Raw genomic sequence first — 18,891 nt, 5'->3', positions numbered from 1 at the left:
AATTGTCCCATCCAGGCTGACAATGCTCCCCTCAAGAGCCATATACTCTAACAAAAACCTCAACACCAAGCGTGAGAAGCCCTCTTTTGAGTCACTGGTTAAGGGTGTCCAAGAGACACAATCTTTAGAGGCTAATGCTGTTGCCATTGGCTACTCCCTTAGAGGTGAAAGGTGAGTCTCTATTACTGAAGGCACCAGGTACTTCAGAGAACTCAGAGGACCAGATATGGACCCAACCTAAAAGCCTCCTCTTAGTAACTAGCTATCATGGTACCAGGAAACCCCAGAAGATTCCAAGGGAGGGAAGAAATTAATAGTCTTCCCACCTAGACTGTGATTTTTATAAAATGCTTCAATTGCTATTTCATGCCTTATTTTTGTGTGTGCATGTTACATGTGGGGGTACATGTGTTGCCATCATATGTGTAAAGGGCAGAGAATAACTTGAGGGTTATTCTGTTCTTCCACAATGTGGGTCCAGGGATGGAATTCAGGTCATCCAAGGCACCAAATACCTTTACGCACTGAATCTTCGTGCTGACTATAGATTTTTCATTTCTACTTGTTTGCATGCTTATATGTGTTTGTTGATTTTTGTTTGTTTGTTTGTGGCTAAAAAGTATTCTATGACACGGATGTACCAATGTGTTCAAGCATTCACCAAGTGGAGATCACCTGCATTATCCTCAGTTTAGAGTTATTAGAAAGAAATAGGATATGAACATGTTTTTCTTTGGCTAAAAATTGTCCAAGAATGTAGTTACATAGTCACATGGCAATTGCATGTTTACTACTGTATGAAATGCCAAGCTGGTTTCCAGATGGGTATACCATTTTATATTTTGGACAGCAGTGTATTGACTGGAAAGGCTATTATCTTTCCTTTTTTAAATTGTTTTTTTAAAAAATTCAGCTGGTGACTTTTAATGGTAATATGAGTCTCCTGCCAGTCTAGCCTCAGCAGCAGATTACAGACCAAAATCACAGGCTGGATAGCATTTGGTTTGGTCGCTATTTTGATTTTAGCCAGCCTAAGAGGTGCCTTTTTGCCTATGAATATTAAATTCATAAGGATATTTCAGTGTGTTTTTAATTTGTATTTCCTAATGGCTAAAACATACTGGGAGACCTTTCCTGCATTTCTTTGTTATGTGTGTGTTCTCTTCTGTGAAACACAAAATATCATTTGCCCATCTGATGATGAGATTGCTTTACTTTCTTACCATTGAACTTGAGAGTTCCTCATATGTTCTAGATGGCTAGACCATTATCAGATATATAGTCTGTAAATATTCCACTGAATAACTTGCCTTTTCATCCTCTTAACACAATCTTTTATGCTCAGTTTCTGATTTTGATCAGGTTACAATTTATCAGTTTTTCCTTTCATGGATTGAACTGTTGGGCCAAATTTAAGAACTGTTTTCTAGCCCTGAGTCCAGGGTTTTCTAAAGCTTTCATAGTTTTATGCTTTTCACTTTGAAGTCCATGATCTGTTTTGCTTTAATTTTTATATAAGAGCTGAGGCTGAAGATGAAATTCATTCTTTTGCCTATGAATATCCAATTACTTTGGCACCATATGTCAAAAGTGCTATCTTTACTTCTTTAAACTGCTTTTGCACCTTTATAAAAAAAAATCAGCTGGTGGCTTTTTAATGGTGACATGAGTAACCTGTGAGTCTGTCCTTAGCAGCAGACAACTGACAGCAATCAAGAGTATGGCAGTGACCTCGTCAGCGCAGATGTCTTCATGAAAACATGAATGCTAAAAAAAGAAGGGAAGTTATTACCAGCTGCTTTCATCTTTAACAAGTTTCGATACAGGGGGACAGACTTCCAGTACAGCTGCTGTTGAGTTTCTGCACTTAGCAGTGACTCTTATGACTCCGTCTTGCTCGTTGGCAGCCTCCTTTCAACAGACTTAAGACCCTTCATCGTCTCATCAGTACAGAGTAAAATGTTACTTAAATTTCACTTACATGCCCAGCCACTGTCACCACGGTTTGCAGTTTGGTTCTTACACTTCGCTTTGACTCACTTTCTCCTCTAAACTCTATTTTAAACAAGGAAAAGATGCAACTAAGAATGGCTCTCCTATATGCACTTCCCTCACTTCAGTAATGCAGGATATCCATCCTATATTCTTTGTCAAGTGTCATTAACTCTCTACCTGGCGTATAAATTACGCCTTCAGAGAAAAGAAACTGCAGATATTTTCCAGTCAATGAAGTCTATCGATGAAAGCTATTTGCTCCCCACTCACTTTTAAAGAAGAACCTGTCATAAACACTAATCCTTCTGACGCCTATTAATCAGGAACTGTCAGACAGTCTGATTCTCCAGGGCCCCAAAAGGTAACCACAACCACCAGGTCTGTTCTGCAGTCCAGTGCCCCAGTATGCAGCGTCATAACCTTATCTGCATGGCTGAATACCAGCATCCCCACTTCTCTTTCTGGTCTGATTTCCTTCTGGGCTATTTCTGGTTTCTCTGAGGCTCACATGTGATTTTACTTCATTGACTCACGCAGTCTTGATTTCCTTCTTGCTACAAATTGCCTTCATTTGCATTTAGATTATTCAATTGCTCTGAATGGGTCCCCTCCCTGCCAGAAGCTCTTCATACATATCCACTGGAAACCCTATGAATGAAGCCAGTGTCAGCACCACCAGCTCCTCCTTTAATTCCCCAGACCTCAGTCACACATACTGCTGCCAAGGCAGAGACAAAACGCATCAAGGCGATTCACATCTGCTTTAGGAGTTGGAGTTATTTTAAACTCCTCATGAGACCTATTTCTTGATGTTCTCTGCCTCACTCTAATTCATTCTTAATGGGGGAAGTTGGGTCAGAATGCAAGACATCCTTCCACCATGTTTTAGCACCGATGGGGATTACTGTGCTTTAACATCAGGGAACAGGGCCTCACTTTCTCTCAGGGTATTTTTTCTGTGTAGTAAGCACTTCTGCATAGAGATTAGTTCTCATGGAAATTTTTGCTTGGTTAATAGGTGAGTAGACCCACAGCCTGAGAAGAGTTCATGATGATCACTTCCACCAGCATTCCTCTGTGCTAACAAAACTCCAGATGTCTTGCTTTCCCCTCCATTCATACCTCGTTACCTTCTAAATTATCTTCCTGGTGCATTAGCTTTTTGTTGCTGCCGTAAAACACCTGAAGAAAATCAAGTAAGGGGGAGAGAAGATTTATTCAACTGATGGTTTCAGAGATGCAGACCTATGATTGGAGAGTCATTGCTTTAGGGTTTGTGGGCAGCATGCAGAGAAAGTCCTCAAATTCCTGGCAGTGAAGAAACAAAGAAAGCAGAGCAAGGAAGGTATAACGTCTCTAAGTCCCTTCTAGTGCATGCTTCCAAAGATCTAACCTCTTTCTCTCAAACTCCTCAATCTGAAGGTTTTACGGGGTCCCAATAATGCATGAAGCTGGAGACCAGCTCTTTGACAAGAAGCCTTTGAAGGACATTTAAAATTCATACCATAACACCCAGTGTCAATGAAAGAAGCCATTCTTTTCTCTTCTTGGGCGATTTAGTGGTTTTCTCTTTCATTTTAGTCTTCTGAGATTTATGGTACAGATTGGATGGATTAAACAACAAAAATATATTTTCTTGTAGTGCAGGCGTCAGGAAGGCTACGAGCAAGATGCCGTCAGGGTTGCTTTCTGGTGAGGACTATTCTTTGTCTTGGAGAGGTCACCTTCTTTCTGTGGTTCACGTGGTTCTTCTTCGTGTGCAGAGAGAATGCACTCTGCTATCTCCCCTCTTTTTATGCGATTGCCAATCGTGACACACTTGGGGCACTCCACATAGGACTTCACTTAAGCTCCCTAATGGACCCATTTCTGCATAAGTCACATTATGGATAAGGGCTTCATCACATGAATTTTGTGGGCACAAATTTCAGGCCATAACATATTCTAGTAGAACAAGTTTTAAATTTCATTTTTAGGTTAGCATGCAAAGCTTAGGGTTTCATCATAGCATCTTTATTCACATGTCATTAAAGCTATTTTAAAATGAAAATATTAAGGTACTTTTAATAAGTGTGTAAGTAAAAACAAGCATAGGAGTATATAAAATAGAAAAGAATAAAATTGACTAAAGAAATAACAAAATAAATGTAAAATGTTATGTTTTTTGAAGCAAAGAAAATATAGTAATGGATCTGTCTAATAAATGTGTAAGAAAGGCATATTTAAAAGGCATATCAGAACATCCCCAAGACAACATTTCTCAGAAACACTTGTGAATACATTCCTTTTGACCCTTTAAGGACAAAAAAATAAAAGATAAAAATTTAGTCATCGTATGCTGCCCCTAATAGGCTACCCATTTTCCAGTAGGTAGCTCTACACCCATGCACATACAGGCAATACTAAATGGACTCAGTGGGTATGATTGTTTGATTATTTTATTTTATTTCATATGTGTGAATGTTTTGCCTATGTACATCTGTGTGTGCAGTTTGTATATCTGGTGTCTGTGGGGGACATTGGAACCCCAGGAACTGAAGTTAGGGATCATTGTGGGCAATCATATGGGTCCTGGGAGTAAAATCTGAGTCATCTGCAAGAGCAACAAGTGCTCTAAGCCCCTGCACCGTTTCTCCAGGCCCTCAGTGGATTTCTAAAAAGAGGACATGAAGAGAAAAGTTAGTTGGGGAATATTGGGAAGCCAAAGAGAGGGAGTAAGAGAGGATATTATCAAAATACATTATATTTGTGAATAAAATCTCCATAATAATAAATAAATGTATTTTGGAGTAATTTTTTAAATTAAAAGTCACTGTACTTGTTTCTTGCTGCTGTCTGAAATTTAACCAATATTGAAATGAAATATGTCAGTATTAACAATCTGTGTAACAATGTTTTTTATTATTTTATTACTTTGAAAGAGTTATCTAACTTTTAGTAGGGTTAGTCACATTTATGGGTCATTAATTAGTGGTTCACAAACAAAAATCACATCATGACCATAAGGCCCAGCATTTACAAAGTAATAGAAGCAATTCTCTAAAGAGTAGATCCTTCCTGGGGAGACAGGAGACAAACCTAGAAGACATAAAAGTATCATGGTATGTTACAGCTAGATCAAAAACCATTGAGTCTAGGAAAGTATATGCCATAATATATGCATGCCCATTACCATATGTATAAACTAACGTGTACAAACAATGCCATATGCATATATGAAATCTTATAAACAGTCAGAATCCTCAGCACTTAGGGATGAATGTAAGAAGAGACTGACTGTTAAATTTATACTCCCAAAATTTCTTTAAAATTTGGAGGCTTTAAGGTAAACAGCAAAATATTTTAGTAAAAATCGGAATCTTATGTCATTTCTAATTTCTTTAATTCAGAAGTATAACAAACCAGGTGGGTTTTTTAACCAAATATAGCTTTTGAGGACAGCTACCTAAATTTATCCTTATTTCACAAATAAGGCAAATAAAAAACAAAAACCCTGCTCCTCTCTCTCCCCAAAAGATTCCAAGTTAGAATATGTTTATGTTTGCATAATTCCTATATGCAACTCAACAAGACAGAAATAGCATCTTTCAAGGGAATTTAACCACCTTGGATATTTTAAAAATTATAGAAGGCACTGATAAGTGAATTACTTCTTGAGAGGATTTGATCAAAGTAAAGTTTGAAAAACTCAATGTTTATTCAAGATTTCATTAGAAAAAAGTACTACTGTTAAACAAGCTTCAAATATAATGAATCAAATCCAAAATATTATTTAATGAACAAATGCATGTTCTGTGCGATTTTTTTTTAACAAAATGATTTAAAATGGGGGAGAAAATGACAAAATTTGGTAACCTTACAATTTTTCCTTACCAATTATTTTAAATATCACCGATAAAAACTTCCTTGCTACAAATTAAAGTCATCCTGTCCCTGCTTTGTGTACAGTCTAAGACATCAATGGCCTCCATTTTCAAACTTGGTGACATTGCTTTGTCTTAGGCCTAGCTTTCTACTTGCTGCTTCTAAATTCCTTCTTTTTATGCTACTCTTCAAATGTCAAAAAGTTCCAGGGTGATGAATCCCAATCTTTTCTTGTTCCATGTAGGCTCTTACTGGTAATCTCACCCACAGAATAATTTCCACGATGTCTTCTCGGTCAGTGGTTCTTCCATCAACATCCCTAGCTCAGCCCTCTCTGCTGATATCCAGACTCAAATTCCCAGCTGCCTTGTATATGGAATATATTTAAAAAGGTCTTCATTCTTAATCCATACCTCCAGCTTAACACACACTGAATAGGGTTCTCTTACAACTCCATCGTAGATGCCCACATGGAGTCACAATCACACCTGTGGTTAACTCAATTAGTATCCAGGCCTGCCATGACAAATGAGCACAGATCAAGAGGCTCTAAATAATAGAACTTGACTCTCACAGCTATGGATCCAGAAGTTGCAAACTGCAGGTGCTAAAATGGTATGTCCTCTTGGAGGCCTGAAGATGAACAGGTTGTAGGCTGCTCTGTGTGTGTGTGTGTGTGTGTGTGTGTGTGTGTGTGTGTGTGTGTGTGTTTTGCTCTCTCTGCTTGTGGTGTCTACTGGCAATCCATGTCATTTTTTAGCCTGAAGATGAATCTCTACAACTTCTGCCGCATCACCACATGTACACATGAATGCTCTTCAAATCATACTTCCTCTTGATCACAAAAAATAACTTCTTTTTTTAAAACATATTTCCTAAAAGAGCTAATTATTTCCTCTCTCGGAATTCTGCTGTGGTTTCCCACATGTCTACGGACCTTTCAGTTATCTATAATTTTGGAGCCTAGGTTTAAATCTTTATTTCACTCTAAAGACCACAAAAAAAAAATAATAGTTCTTTGCTCATGTTATTTTCTTTGTCTACCATTTATAATAAAGCACAATTTTCCTCTAAAGGTACATTTTAAATATCTCCTTTAAGAACTTATCTGAGAAACTGAAGAAATAGCTCAGAGGTAAAGAGCACTGGATGCTCTTTCAGAGGTCCTGATTTCAATTCCCAGCAATCACATGGTGTTTCAAACTATCTGTAATGACATCTGATGCTGTCTTCCGATGGGCAGGCATGCATGCAGACAGAACACTGTATACACAGTAAATATTTTTTTAAAAAAGAACTTACCTGAGGACAGCATCTATCCATCTCATCCCCCCCCATAAAAATTGGTCATCATATGCCACATCAAAATATGGCATGAGTATATAATATATACGCATATGTGTATGTGTGTATACCATGAAATATTGTTCTACCATTTAAAATGAAATATTTTCACTTGTATCAGCATAGGTGAACAAGAAAACATAATGTTAAATAAAATAAGTGAAGTATGTAAGGATGAATGCCACATGTTTTCATTTGTGTAGATACCCAAAGAATTCATCTTATAAGAAGTAGATAGGAGGCTTGGAGAGATGGTTATGCTCTTCCTGAAGTCCTGAGTTCAATTCCCAGCAGCCGCATGGGAATCTGTAATGAGATCTGGTGCCCTCTTCTGGCCTGCAAGCATTTATGCAGGTAGACTACTGGATACATAATAAATATTTTTTTAAAAAAGAGAGAAGTTAATATAATAGTGATCATTGGGTAAGGAACACACAGATAGAAAGAAATTGGACAGCAGCTCCCCAGACACAGTTAGATAGGAGAAAAAAACATTCTAATTAAAGTGTTTAAAGAAATTAAAAGGAAAACTTCTCATTTTAATCATTACTAATTACATACACACATTGAATCATCAGTGTACCTCATATATGTACAATTTGTGTTAAAAATGAAAATAAATGAAACAAAAATAAAATCTGAAAGATCCAACCTTAAACGAGAGAACTTCATTAAGATCTTACTTTATTTATATGTAGATGTCTGTGCATCTGTGTATTTATGCATGCTGAGAGGCTAGAACACAGTGTTGAAGTCCCTGAAGTTGGGGCTACAGATGGCTGTGAGCCACCCAAATCTGGTCCCTCTGGTAGAACAGCTTGCACTCTTAATAGCTGAGCCATGTCCCCAGGTCATCTTAAATCTAATCCATCAGTACCCACATGTAAATGACAAGCTTTTCTTTCCTATCTCATCTTCTACAATTAGCTATTTCCTACATTTCAGTGATGTGAGATTCCCCTCTGTATGCTGTGAATACTATTAGTTAATAAAGAAACTGTCTTGGGCCTGTGCATGAAATAGAAGTAGGCAAGGAAAACTAAACTGAGTGGTGGGAGAAAGAAAGGCAGAGTCAGAGAGAAGCCATGTAGCCCCACCGGACACAGACACTGGAACTTTACCCAGTAAGCCACAGCCACATGGCGATACACAGATTAATAGAAATGGCTTAGTTTAAGATAAGAGTTAGCCAGAAATACACTTACGCTATTGGCCAAAGAGTATTGCAAATAATATGGTTTCTGTGTGATTATTTTGGGTCTGAGCTGCCAGGCAGCCGGGAACCAACAAATGGCCTCATTGAAACATTTCAGTACTGAGGGCCTAAATCCCATCCACCCAGGTCTTGCTAAGATCCACTTCCTGGAAGGCAAAAGCCTCTGCAAACCCTGAGTTCTGTCATTTGTTCAATTTTAAATTATGTGGATACTTCTGATTGAATTGAAGAAATAAGGAATTATAATTTGACCTTTTTCATCAACTTCTTAAAGTGATTTCTCTCTGCAACTTTATTTTTAAAAAGTTGAGACGATTCACCTGGTACAGGTGATACGGCCAAGCCTGGTGACCTGAGTGGTATCACAGAGATCCACATGATGTAAGATAGTGAATCAACTCTCACTAGTTATCCAAGAACACTTCCCTTCTGTGTTTATATATCAAAATGTGTTAAAACATTTTCCATTTACCAAAGCTGCCATTACATAATCACGAGGATGGATGTTCAATGTATAATAAGACATACAGACAGAAGCTCTCAACACTGTTATTGCTCCTCCTTTACCCACAAGCATCTTTACTTCGTGAAACATGTGTCTCCTCATCTCCATTTGCCTTTTTTATTAAGTCACGAAATAACTTAAAGAAAAACAAGTCTATAGTTTCTATCTGTACCTAGGCAGAGAATAAGGGCATTGCATCCTCTGGAAAGGAAGCAGAAGAAAAAGAAAAGAAAATGGGCTGACACATTGATGTTGCAGTCAACACTCCCAAAAATATGTAACAGTGGAAATATATTTGGCATGTGTGAAATACTAGCATACTTTCTAATTCTATTTCCATGGTTGCCCATAAGGTACATTCACACAATATAAACTGGTGTGATTATGTGGCAATTCCACAGTCAGTTGGGGCTTATAGATACTTCAGGAAAGGAGAAATATTCTCCTCAGATCTCAGGTCTTGCTTGAATTAGACATTTTGACAGTTTTAGTACCTGACTTTATAATTAATGATCCAACAGCACTCACCTATGCTTTTTATAGAATTTTGAACCATTGGAGCAAATCAAATAAGGTCAAACAACAAGTAAGAAGTAGCAGGTTTATTGAATAAGTAATCATTAAAAATCTATCTTGTCCTAAGTCTCCCAGACCATAAAAAAGATGCTGCCCTTGACCTTGAGATTGCACAATTTGGGATGATTCTATTCACATAAGTTTGCTCCAATATCCCTTGGACTGATGACCATCAAGTTCTTGCCTTCAGAACTATATTTTTAATGCCTCCTGGGTAACACAAACATGATCTTATTACTCAAGGTCCAGTGGACACTTTTAACTGAATAGATATAGCAACGTAAGACCTCATTTATTTTTCATGCACCCACTACAGACAATACCTATATTAAGATATAGGTATGATATAGCCGTGTGGTGGTTTAATGAAAATGGTCTCCGTAGGTTCATAGGGAGTGATGCTATTAGAAAATGTGGCCTTGTAAGAGTGGGTATGACCTTCTTGGATGATGTATTGGGTGTGGACTTTGGGGTTTCAAATATTTAAACCAGGCCCGAAGTCTCTCTGTTCCTGCTATCTGCCAACCTAGATGTAGAAATCTTGACTTCTTCTCTATCACCATATGTCTTCCTACATGCCACCTTGTTTCCCACCATGACATGGACTAAACCTCTGAAACTGTAAGCCAGCCCCATTTAAATATTTTCCTTTATAAAAGTTGCCATGTTTTGAAGCTAGAAAACATTATTTTGAGTGAGGTAACCCAGACACAGAAAGACAATTATCACATGGACTCACTCATAGGTGGTTTAAACATAAAGCAAAGAAAACCAGCCTACAAACCACAATCCCAGAGAACTTAGACAGCAATGCAGACACTAAGAGAGACTTACATAGATCTAATCAACAGGGGAAGTAGAAAGTAGAAAAAGACAAGATCTCCTGAGTAAATTGGGAGCATGGGTTCCTTGGGGGAGGGTTGTAGGGGAGAGGGGAGAGGCAGGTAGGGGAGCAGAAAAAATGTAGAGCTCAATAAAAATCAATTTTAAAAAAATAAAAAATAAAGTTGCCATGATCATGTGTCTTTTTACATCAATAGAAACCCTAGAAGAGATACATACCACTGTATAGGTTCTTGTGTGAAAACCTTGTTTCCAGCTGGTGACACCGGTTTTAGGAAGTTGTGAAACATTTAGGATATTGAACCTAACTGGTAGAATTAGGTCATTAGGAGTGGGTCTTGAAATTTTTACTTACCCTTTACAGTGGATACTTGCTTTCTCTTGGTTCAAGCCACTAGAAAAAGTAGCCACAAGCTTTGACCTCTGAAAGAAGCATGAATGATAATTTTAAGGAATGACAAGCTGGTTATAGTGGCACTTACCTTTAATCCTAGGACTCAGGAGGCAGAGGCTGGCATATCTCTGTTAGTTAAGGCTAGCTTGAACTAGTGAATTTCAGGGCATCCAGGGCTACATAGAGAGATCCTGTCTTCTCAAAAACACCAAGAAAGAAGAAGGAGGAGAAGGAAGATGAGGAGGAGAGGAAGGAAGGAGGGAGGAAAGGAGGGAGGAAAGGGGAGAGGAAGGAAGAAAAAAGGAAGCACTAGAAAAACAATAGCCTGGAGATCTAGAAGTCTTTATAGATAGACACATTGAAAGAGAAGGTAGGGATAGAAGTTCCTGAGTACAGGTGAACCAGTACCTAGAATGTGAGCTTGGGAGATCTGGCCCCACCCCTCGTCATCTACCACATGGTGGCGTGGGAGTTGGGGAGAGATACCCCCCTCGATGCCTGTGGTAGGTGTGAGAGCTTGCCTGGAGATCATAAGAGTAGGAGAGCTGTCCCTGACTTTCACCAGCTGCAGAACTCTGAAGAGTGGTCCCGGCACCTTGCCTGGACGACATAGTAGAACCGGCCCTGCTGGTGTAGGTGTGGGAGAGCCTAAAAGTATAAGAACCAGTCCTTCCCTTGCTCACTGCTTACCTTGGTCATGAGGATGAAGAAGACCTGAAGGGCTGACCAACCCTGAAACTACCCAGGCCCAACGTTCACCTCATCTATGATCTGTTGGAGCAAGTGAACGGGCCAGTCTGGCAGACCTAAGGCTGCAGAATGTCCATGACACAGGGCAACAACAGGATCTCCAAGAGGAGTCCCAGTGAGGGCCTAGCATCGTAGTGTAGCAGAAACTAGAGGCCTCCAGTCAGATCAGTGACTCTTTGCAATGAACACTTGCAAGTAAAGATGTGTGGGTAAAAGAGCTAACTGTGTGACTTATTGTGTCACACTACAGCTTCCGTGATAAGATTCTCTTTATTCATGGCTAGAAACCACTACTGCACGTACTGGCTTTGTGGGAGCCTAGGCAGTTTGGATGCTCACCTTACTAGACCTGGATGGAGGTGGGTGGTCCTTGGACTTCCCACAGGGCAGGGAACCCGGATTACTCTTAGGGGGACTTGATGGGGGAGGAGGAGGGAAATGAGAGGTGGTGGTGGGGAGGAGGCAGAAATCTTTAATAAATAAATAAACAAAAAATAAAAAAATTAAAAAAAAGATTCTCTTTATTATCTCTTCTTTCTTTTTTCTCTTAAATTTTATTTTATTTTGGAATGGGAGGGTTATAAGGGAAGAGGGCAGATACAAAGTGACAAAGAGATAAATGGGATCGAGATGCATGATGTGAAAGACACAAAGAATTTTAAAATATATTCTAACATGTATATGGAAATGCAAAAGAACAAGAATTTTGAAAACACTAAAAAAAAGCTTCAGATCCTTGAAGTTATAGGACTAAAGTCCTGTTTTCTTTCTATCAGCTATTCAAAAATCACTGTCAATGGAGATCTAAAATTCTTATCAGTGACCCCTTCTTTAAAAACTCCCATGTGGTGGGGAATTTCTATCCAGTAACCTCCCCTTCACACTTTGAATTCTGACTGCCTGTTCTGTTGCCAGTCAGAGAAACTCATCTTTCAGAGGGCTCACATGATTTTATCAGCCTGCTGTACCATCTCCTCATCTTGAAGTAAATCACGCCATGTATCAAGTGCTAACTCTAGGAGCAAAGCCCACATGTTCATCATCTCTGGGGTTATGAAGTCATGGTGTCATCTTAGGTCCTGCCTTCCTTACCAGCTTTTTTCTTCTGGAGACAGAGTTTAATAATAGAACCATGGTTCTCAGGTCCCATGTTGTCAAGAATGACCATTTCTTGTTTGTAGAACTATCATTTACTAATAGCATATGTGCTGCTAAAACAAGTGCCTAGTATCTAATTTTTCAATGGCAACCTATGTTCCATCAGAATTGTTCCCCTTTTATGTCAGTGTTTTCATTTTATTATTCAGTTGCAAAAATGAGAAACTAATAATCTTGAATACATAAGGGAAAAATTGTATGTATCTCCTCAGGGACTAATTTCAATTTGTTTTTCATTTAGCTTTAAGAACAAACTGTTTGAAGGCTCAACTATAAATGGATATGCTGATGCCCAGCTACACAACCTGGTGAAAAGGATGCGTGAAAGGACTGCTTTCTACAAGAGAAAACTGACAGAGGATGCGAATCCATCCTCACCCGAAGCTAGCCCTCAGACTGGTAAGCATTATTCCTTCAAAGTACTACTGAGAAGGAAGTAATGTGAGAACATATATTTGGACAATTATTCAGCTTAGATCCCAGAAAAGCAGTTCCTGAGACAATAATTATATATATATATATATAGATATATATATATATATATATATATATATATATATAGAGAGAGAGAGAGAGAGAGAGAGAGAGAGAGTTATTCAGAGATCTGAGAATAGCAAAAAGAGACTTAAGAAGGAAATTAATTTGATGGTGCATTAGTGTAACCCTCAGGGTTGGATATAGCAGAAAAATAAGAGTTGCTCCAAGAAAAGAAGAAAAAGGAGGTAGGGAGTAGCTCAGCAGCTAAGTTCTTGCTTTGCAGGAATGAGGACCGGAGTTCAGTCAGTCGAACCCACATTACACACACACACACACACACACACACACACACACAGTGTTGAACTCTTCGTTTGAGTACCAAAGAAATGGAGACAAGTAGTCCCTGGTGTTAATTAACCAGCAAGCCTTACCTACTTGGTGAGTTTTACTTCGGTGAAAGATGCTATCTCAAAAAGAAATGCAAAATGTGCTTGAAAACTGGCACCTAACTTTGTCATCTGGCCTCAACATTCATACGTGTAATGCACATTCATATATACATGTACAACCACATACAAATGAATACTCACACACTTTGCACAAAAATGGGTGGAAATGTACACATAGCTCAGTGGTAGAACACAAGCCTAACTTGTGCAAGGGCACAAGCTCAATCCCCAACACCAAAAATAAAGGCAATAAGAAAAGCACAAGGAATAAAAGGAAAAGAGATAAAGTGACATGAAAAGTTAGCACCAGGCTAGCAAAGTCTTTCCTGGAATGCACAAAGCCCTTTGTGCTTTGAGAGTTTGATCACTACTACTGCATAGACCAGGTGTATAATTACAGCACTTGGGAGGGGAGACAGGGGCAAGAAAATCAGTAGCTATCCTCAACTACATAGCCAGTCTGAAGGCAGCCTAAGACATAAGAGATTCTGTCTCCAAATAAAACAGAAGAACAAAAAGTAATAGGAGATGACTTAGTGAGTAAAAATCCACTTACTGCACAACCCAACAACCAGAATACAGATTCCCGGAACCTGTGTGAAAAACTGGAGGTAGTAGCAGGCATCTGTAATCCCAGCCCTCATAGAGCAACATGGGAAACATAGACAGAAAAATCACCCAGAAGTTCACAGGCCAGCTAGCCTAGAAGGCTAAGCAGCAGAAACAAGAGAGACACTGCCTCAAAACAAAGTAGATGGTGAGAGCTGACTCTTGAAACTTGGCCTGACTTCTATACACACCTTCTTATAGGTGCACACCCGTGCTCACACACATCAAACACAGATCATATACAACAAAGACAGAAGGAGGAGGGACAAATAACAAGGTCTGATTGCTCCTGGAGCATGTTCTTGACTCCCTTGAATTTGTCACAACTGCTTAAGAAAACTTTGAGGGAGAAAAGCATAGGGCATTCACATAGGGTGATCTCTAGGCCCAGACAATGTGCAGAAGCCACCAGCAATGACTGCTATGAGTACTAATGTTAATATTAACCAATACCCATATTATACAAAATGTATATTATAAAATACAGAAAAAATTAGTGGATAAAAGGGAGATGAAACATAGACACATGAGGGAGGGAGAATTATCAACATTCTTAGTAATTACTGAAATGTGGGTATGAGAAAAGAATAACAACAACATAGTACAAAATAATATATATTATGATTGATATTTTCCCAATATTTAAAGGGAGAAAGAAGAAAAATGAATGTTAAGAACAGATAAACATCTTCAAATCTAATTATAATTAAATGATGTAGATTCGAGGGAAACTATTTTCAAAGCATACTATGCATTATACAGTAGTTAATGTTTGAAGAGTAAGACTGAAATAAATCACAGTTTGTTAAATGTATATTGAAAACAATATTTTGAACTTTGTTTACTCATAACTCAAAAGCTATGTATGAAAGATGTGTTGTAACTTCAAAGCAAACCATGGGGGATGGGAAACATTTGATCTGTGATGCCTTGTAAATTTTAAACTGGTATTTCCAAAATTTTAGCTTAAATTAATTTTATTCTGCATTTTTCATATATTTCACTGTTTTATTTCATTTTGTATATATTTAGGGTGTACAACATGATATTTTATAATACATATAAAAATAAAGGCCATTAGTTTAAACAGGAGAGTTTTGCTTTGCTTGCCTACACAGAGAAGATTTTCAAAGATTCTAATTTTTCTCATCAAGCTAACCTATGTTAACTTATTAAAATATTTCCTCTTTTTTTCTATAAAGTGAAGTCTACAGAGGTATCACCAACACAAGACCAGAATTCTAAACTAGAAGAACATCACCATGGCATGGCGTCTTGCAAACTCCAGAGGGTACCTGCAAAAGAGTACCTTAAAAGAATGAGACTTCCTAGAAGCATAGATCCATACACAGGTACCAGTGATGGAAACCCCAGGGAGGGCTGGCAGTCACCAGAACCCCTTTGACCCAGAAGTACAGAGAGCTTCAGTTTTTGCACACTGTTCTATGTCTTGAAATTTAAATTTAAACTATGAGATCTTAAAAGGTTTGTTTTCCTTTCTCTATTGAAGACAAGATTTAAAATACTCCTGCCTGTTTTAAAACCTAGGCTAGGGCATTTCCTGGCCCAAATAACCTTTGAAAAGACAGCCCTAAGGAACTTGGAAATATGCATACACACACATACACACATATGTATAAATATATGTATATATCATAAATATATATCCTGTCTTCTTCTGTGGCTTCACTAAGCTAATTACTCTAATCAAGCAGATTCTCTCCTACATCCTCCCTGAAGCAAATGAAAGCGAGCCAAGTGTAAGTAACGTGTAGGGACACTGGTTGGCTCAGTGAGCCAACTCTCCATTCTCCCCAGTCAGAGCCAGCCCTCTTCTGGCAGGGTGAAGGTCTTTCTCCTACTTGTCATGGGCAAGCCTTAATTATGAGAACCAAAGATGCTTTGCTTCTTAGCAATGATACATCTAAATTTTCCAGGATTCTACTTTCCTGAATCCAAACAGTAAAGTTACCACCTCAAATAGGTTCAGCCTGGTCAAAGTACAAAATAGACATTATCCTCTTTTGGGGAAAGTGATACTATCATTTTGCTTCTTTTTGTGAAGCACGGTGCCTTCTAGGTCAAGAACTAACTGTGCTGAATATATCATAGAAGTTCTTACTACAAACTCCGTATCTCACAAGCATCAGTTTTGGGGAGACGTCTCCGTCTATAAAGGGCCAACTGTGCAAGCACAAGAACATAAATTTGGATTAGTAGCATCCATGCAAAAGCAGGTCTTGGTAGTGCATGTATAATCCTAATAACTGAGTAGACAGATCGCCAAAGTTTGCTAGCTAGTCAGTCTAGCCAGTAGGTGAACTGAGAGGCTATACCTCAAAAAATATGGTGAGAAATGGCAGAGGGAAGACACCTAAAGTCAGGTTCTGTTCTCTACATACAAGTGCATACACATTCTATGCCTTCACATGCACATGTCCACACACAAACACACCACACATATGCATAAAGATAGTGCTTCAGTTTGATTAAACTGAGAAAGAAACTTGTTAGAATGTGTCTGTGATGCTGTTGGGATGACTTATGTTGTGTTTTCCTAGATCGGATCTATCTCCTATGGCTCCTTCTTGTCACCATCGCCTATCACTGGAACTGTTGGCTGCTACCAGCACGCCTTGCCTTCCCATACCAAACACCAGGCAACACGCACTACTGGATTATTACTGACATCATATGTGATATCATCTACCTTGGTGATATATTATTGATCCAGCCAAGACTCCAGTTTGTAAGAGGAGGAGAAATTATTGTAAGTGGAGTTTGAGAGAAGAAATTGACAAATGAACAATGTCTAATTGGACTACCAAAATTAAATTTACATTAAATTGTTTTATTTAATGTTTGTCTCTCTGTGGATAAAGCTTTTTTGATGTCTGAATATTCTAATTCATCTTTCTTGTCATCTCTCCCTGGTTCTCTTTCTTCCACTTGATCCATTCTATTGCTAAAGCATTCTACTGGATTTCTGGATGACTAAATGAACTTTACATTTCTTAAATTTTTAAAGGATTTCTCCTTACTAAATTCTTTTCATATCCTATATCGATTTCTCTATTCGTTCAACTGTTTCTTTGTATTCTCTTTGAATTAATTAACAAGGGGTTTGTTTGTTTTACCTTTGATTTAACTGTACTTTTGATGATTATCCTTTTTATTTTTATTTAAAATGTTATCTCATTCCCTTTCATTGGAATCCTCGTCTATTGAGTTGTTATTTTTACAGGATTCACATTGCCTTCTTTATACTTTTAGATTGTGACATGTGAGTCTGGGGTTATTTTATTGGTTGAGTTTTACTATCTTTTCTTCCAGTTGAAGGGTTCAATGTTCAAGTGATACTTAGTTGTGATAGCTTTGAAGTATGTTTATCTCCAGTGAACTAAAAATATAGTCCAATATCTAAATTAGACCAATCTGCTTAAGGCACTAGTACAGTGCCCTATAAAATTATAAGTGTAAAATATTCACTGCAGCTACCACAATGTTAGATGGTGCCATCATGGAAATATCCTTATAGCTAGCTTTAAAAAAAAATCATCTCTTTATCTCCAATAACTATAAGGGGATAGAGGAAGAAGGGTAGAGTAATATGTGGTAAGATAAGGTTAGACTTGGGAGGGAAATATGGCAAGAATACAGATTAGTATTAGATTAATTGAGGAAAAACAGAAGGAAAATAGATGCAAGAGGGGAGTTAGAGTGCACTGTCACTAAGACAGAAAGGCAACCCACTGACTGGGAGAAGATCTTCACCAACCCCGCAACTGACAAAGGTCTGATCTCCAAAATATATAAAGAACTCAAGAAACTAGACCTTAAAAGGCTAATCAACCCAATTATAAAATGCGGCACTGAGCTGAACAGAGAATTCTCAACAGAAGAAGTTCAAATGGCCAAAAGACACTTAAGATCATGCTCAACTTCCTTAGTGATCAGGGAAATGCAAATCATGACAACTTTAAGATACCATCTTACACCTGTCAGAATGGCTAAAATCAAAAACACCAATGATAGCCTTTGCTGGAGAGGTTGTGGAGAAAGGGGTACACTCATCCATTGCTGGTGGGAATGCAAACTTGTGCAACCACTTTGGAAAGCAGTGTGGTGGTTTCTCGGGAAATTCGGGATCAACCTACCCCTGGACCCACCAATACCACTCTTGGGAATATACCCAAGAGATGCCCTATCATACAACAAAAGTATATGCTCAACTATGTTTATAGCAGCATTGTTTGTAATAGCTAGAACCTGGAAACAACTGAGATGCCCTTCAATGGAAGAATGGATAAAGAAAGTATGGAATATATACATATTAGAGTACTACTCAGCAGTAAAAAACAATGACTTCTTGAATTTTGCATGCAAATGGACAGAAATAGAAAACACTTTTTGGTAAACCAGACCCAAAAAGAGAAACATGGGATGTACTCACTCATATTTGGTTTCTAGCCATAAATAAAGGACATTGAGCCTATAATTTGTGATCCTAAAGAAGCTAAATAAGAAGGTGACCCCAAAGAAAAACATACAGACATCCTCCTGGATATTAACCTTCATCAGGTGATGAAAGGAGACAGAGACAGAGTCCCACATTGGAGCACCAGACTACAACCCCAAGGTCCAAACCACGAGCAGAAGGAGAGAGAGCACGAGCAAGGAACTCAGAGCCATGAGGGGTGCACCCACATAC

At 38.3% G+C, this 18,891-nt stretch overlaps 1 protein-coding gene across 1 annotated transcript in view; it reads left to right on the top strand.

The window, feature by feature from the left end:
* Cngb3 (cyclic nucleotide gated channel subunit beta 3) overlaps nt 1-18,891 on the top strand; it is a 144,029-nt gene that overhangs the window by 51,734 nt on the left and 73,404 nt on the right. Inside the window, exons 4-6 of the mRNA XM_057790739.1 lie at nt 12,887-13,044; nt 15,383-15,532; nt 16,742-16,950. Coding sequence (XP_057646722.1) covers nt 12,887-13,044; nt 15,383-15,532; nt 16,742-16,950 — 517 coding nt within the window. The remainder of the gene's footprint in view (nt 1-12,886; nt 13,045-15,382; nt 15,533-16,741; nt 16,951-18,891) is intronic.

Source organism: Chionomys nivalis, chromosome 16 (assembly GCF_950005125.1).
Source record: "Chionomys nivalis chromosome 16, mChiNiv1.1, whole genome shotgun sequence".
NCBI classification, from domain to species: domain Eukaryota; kingdom Metazoa; phylum Chordata; class Mammalia; order Rodentia; family Cricetidae; genus Chionomys; species Chionomys nivalis.
Note: the sequence above shows the minus strand (reverse complement) of the source record. Positions and strands in the feature narration are given on the sequence as shown.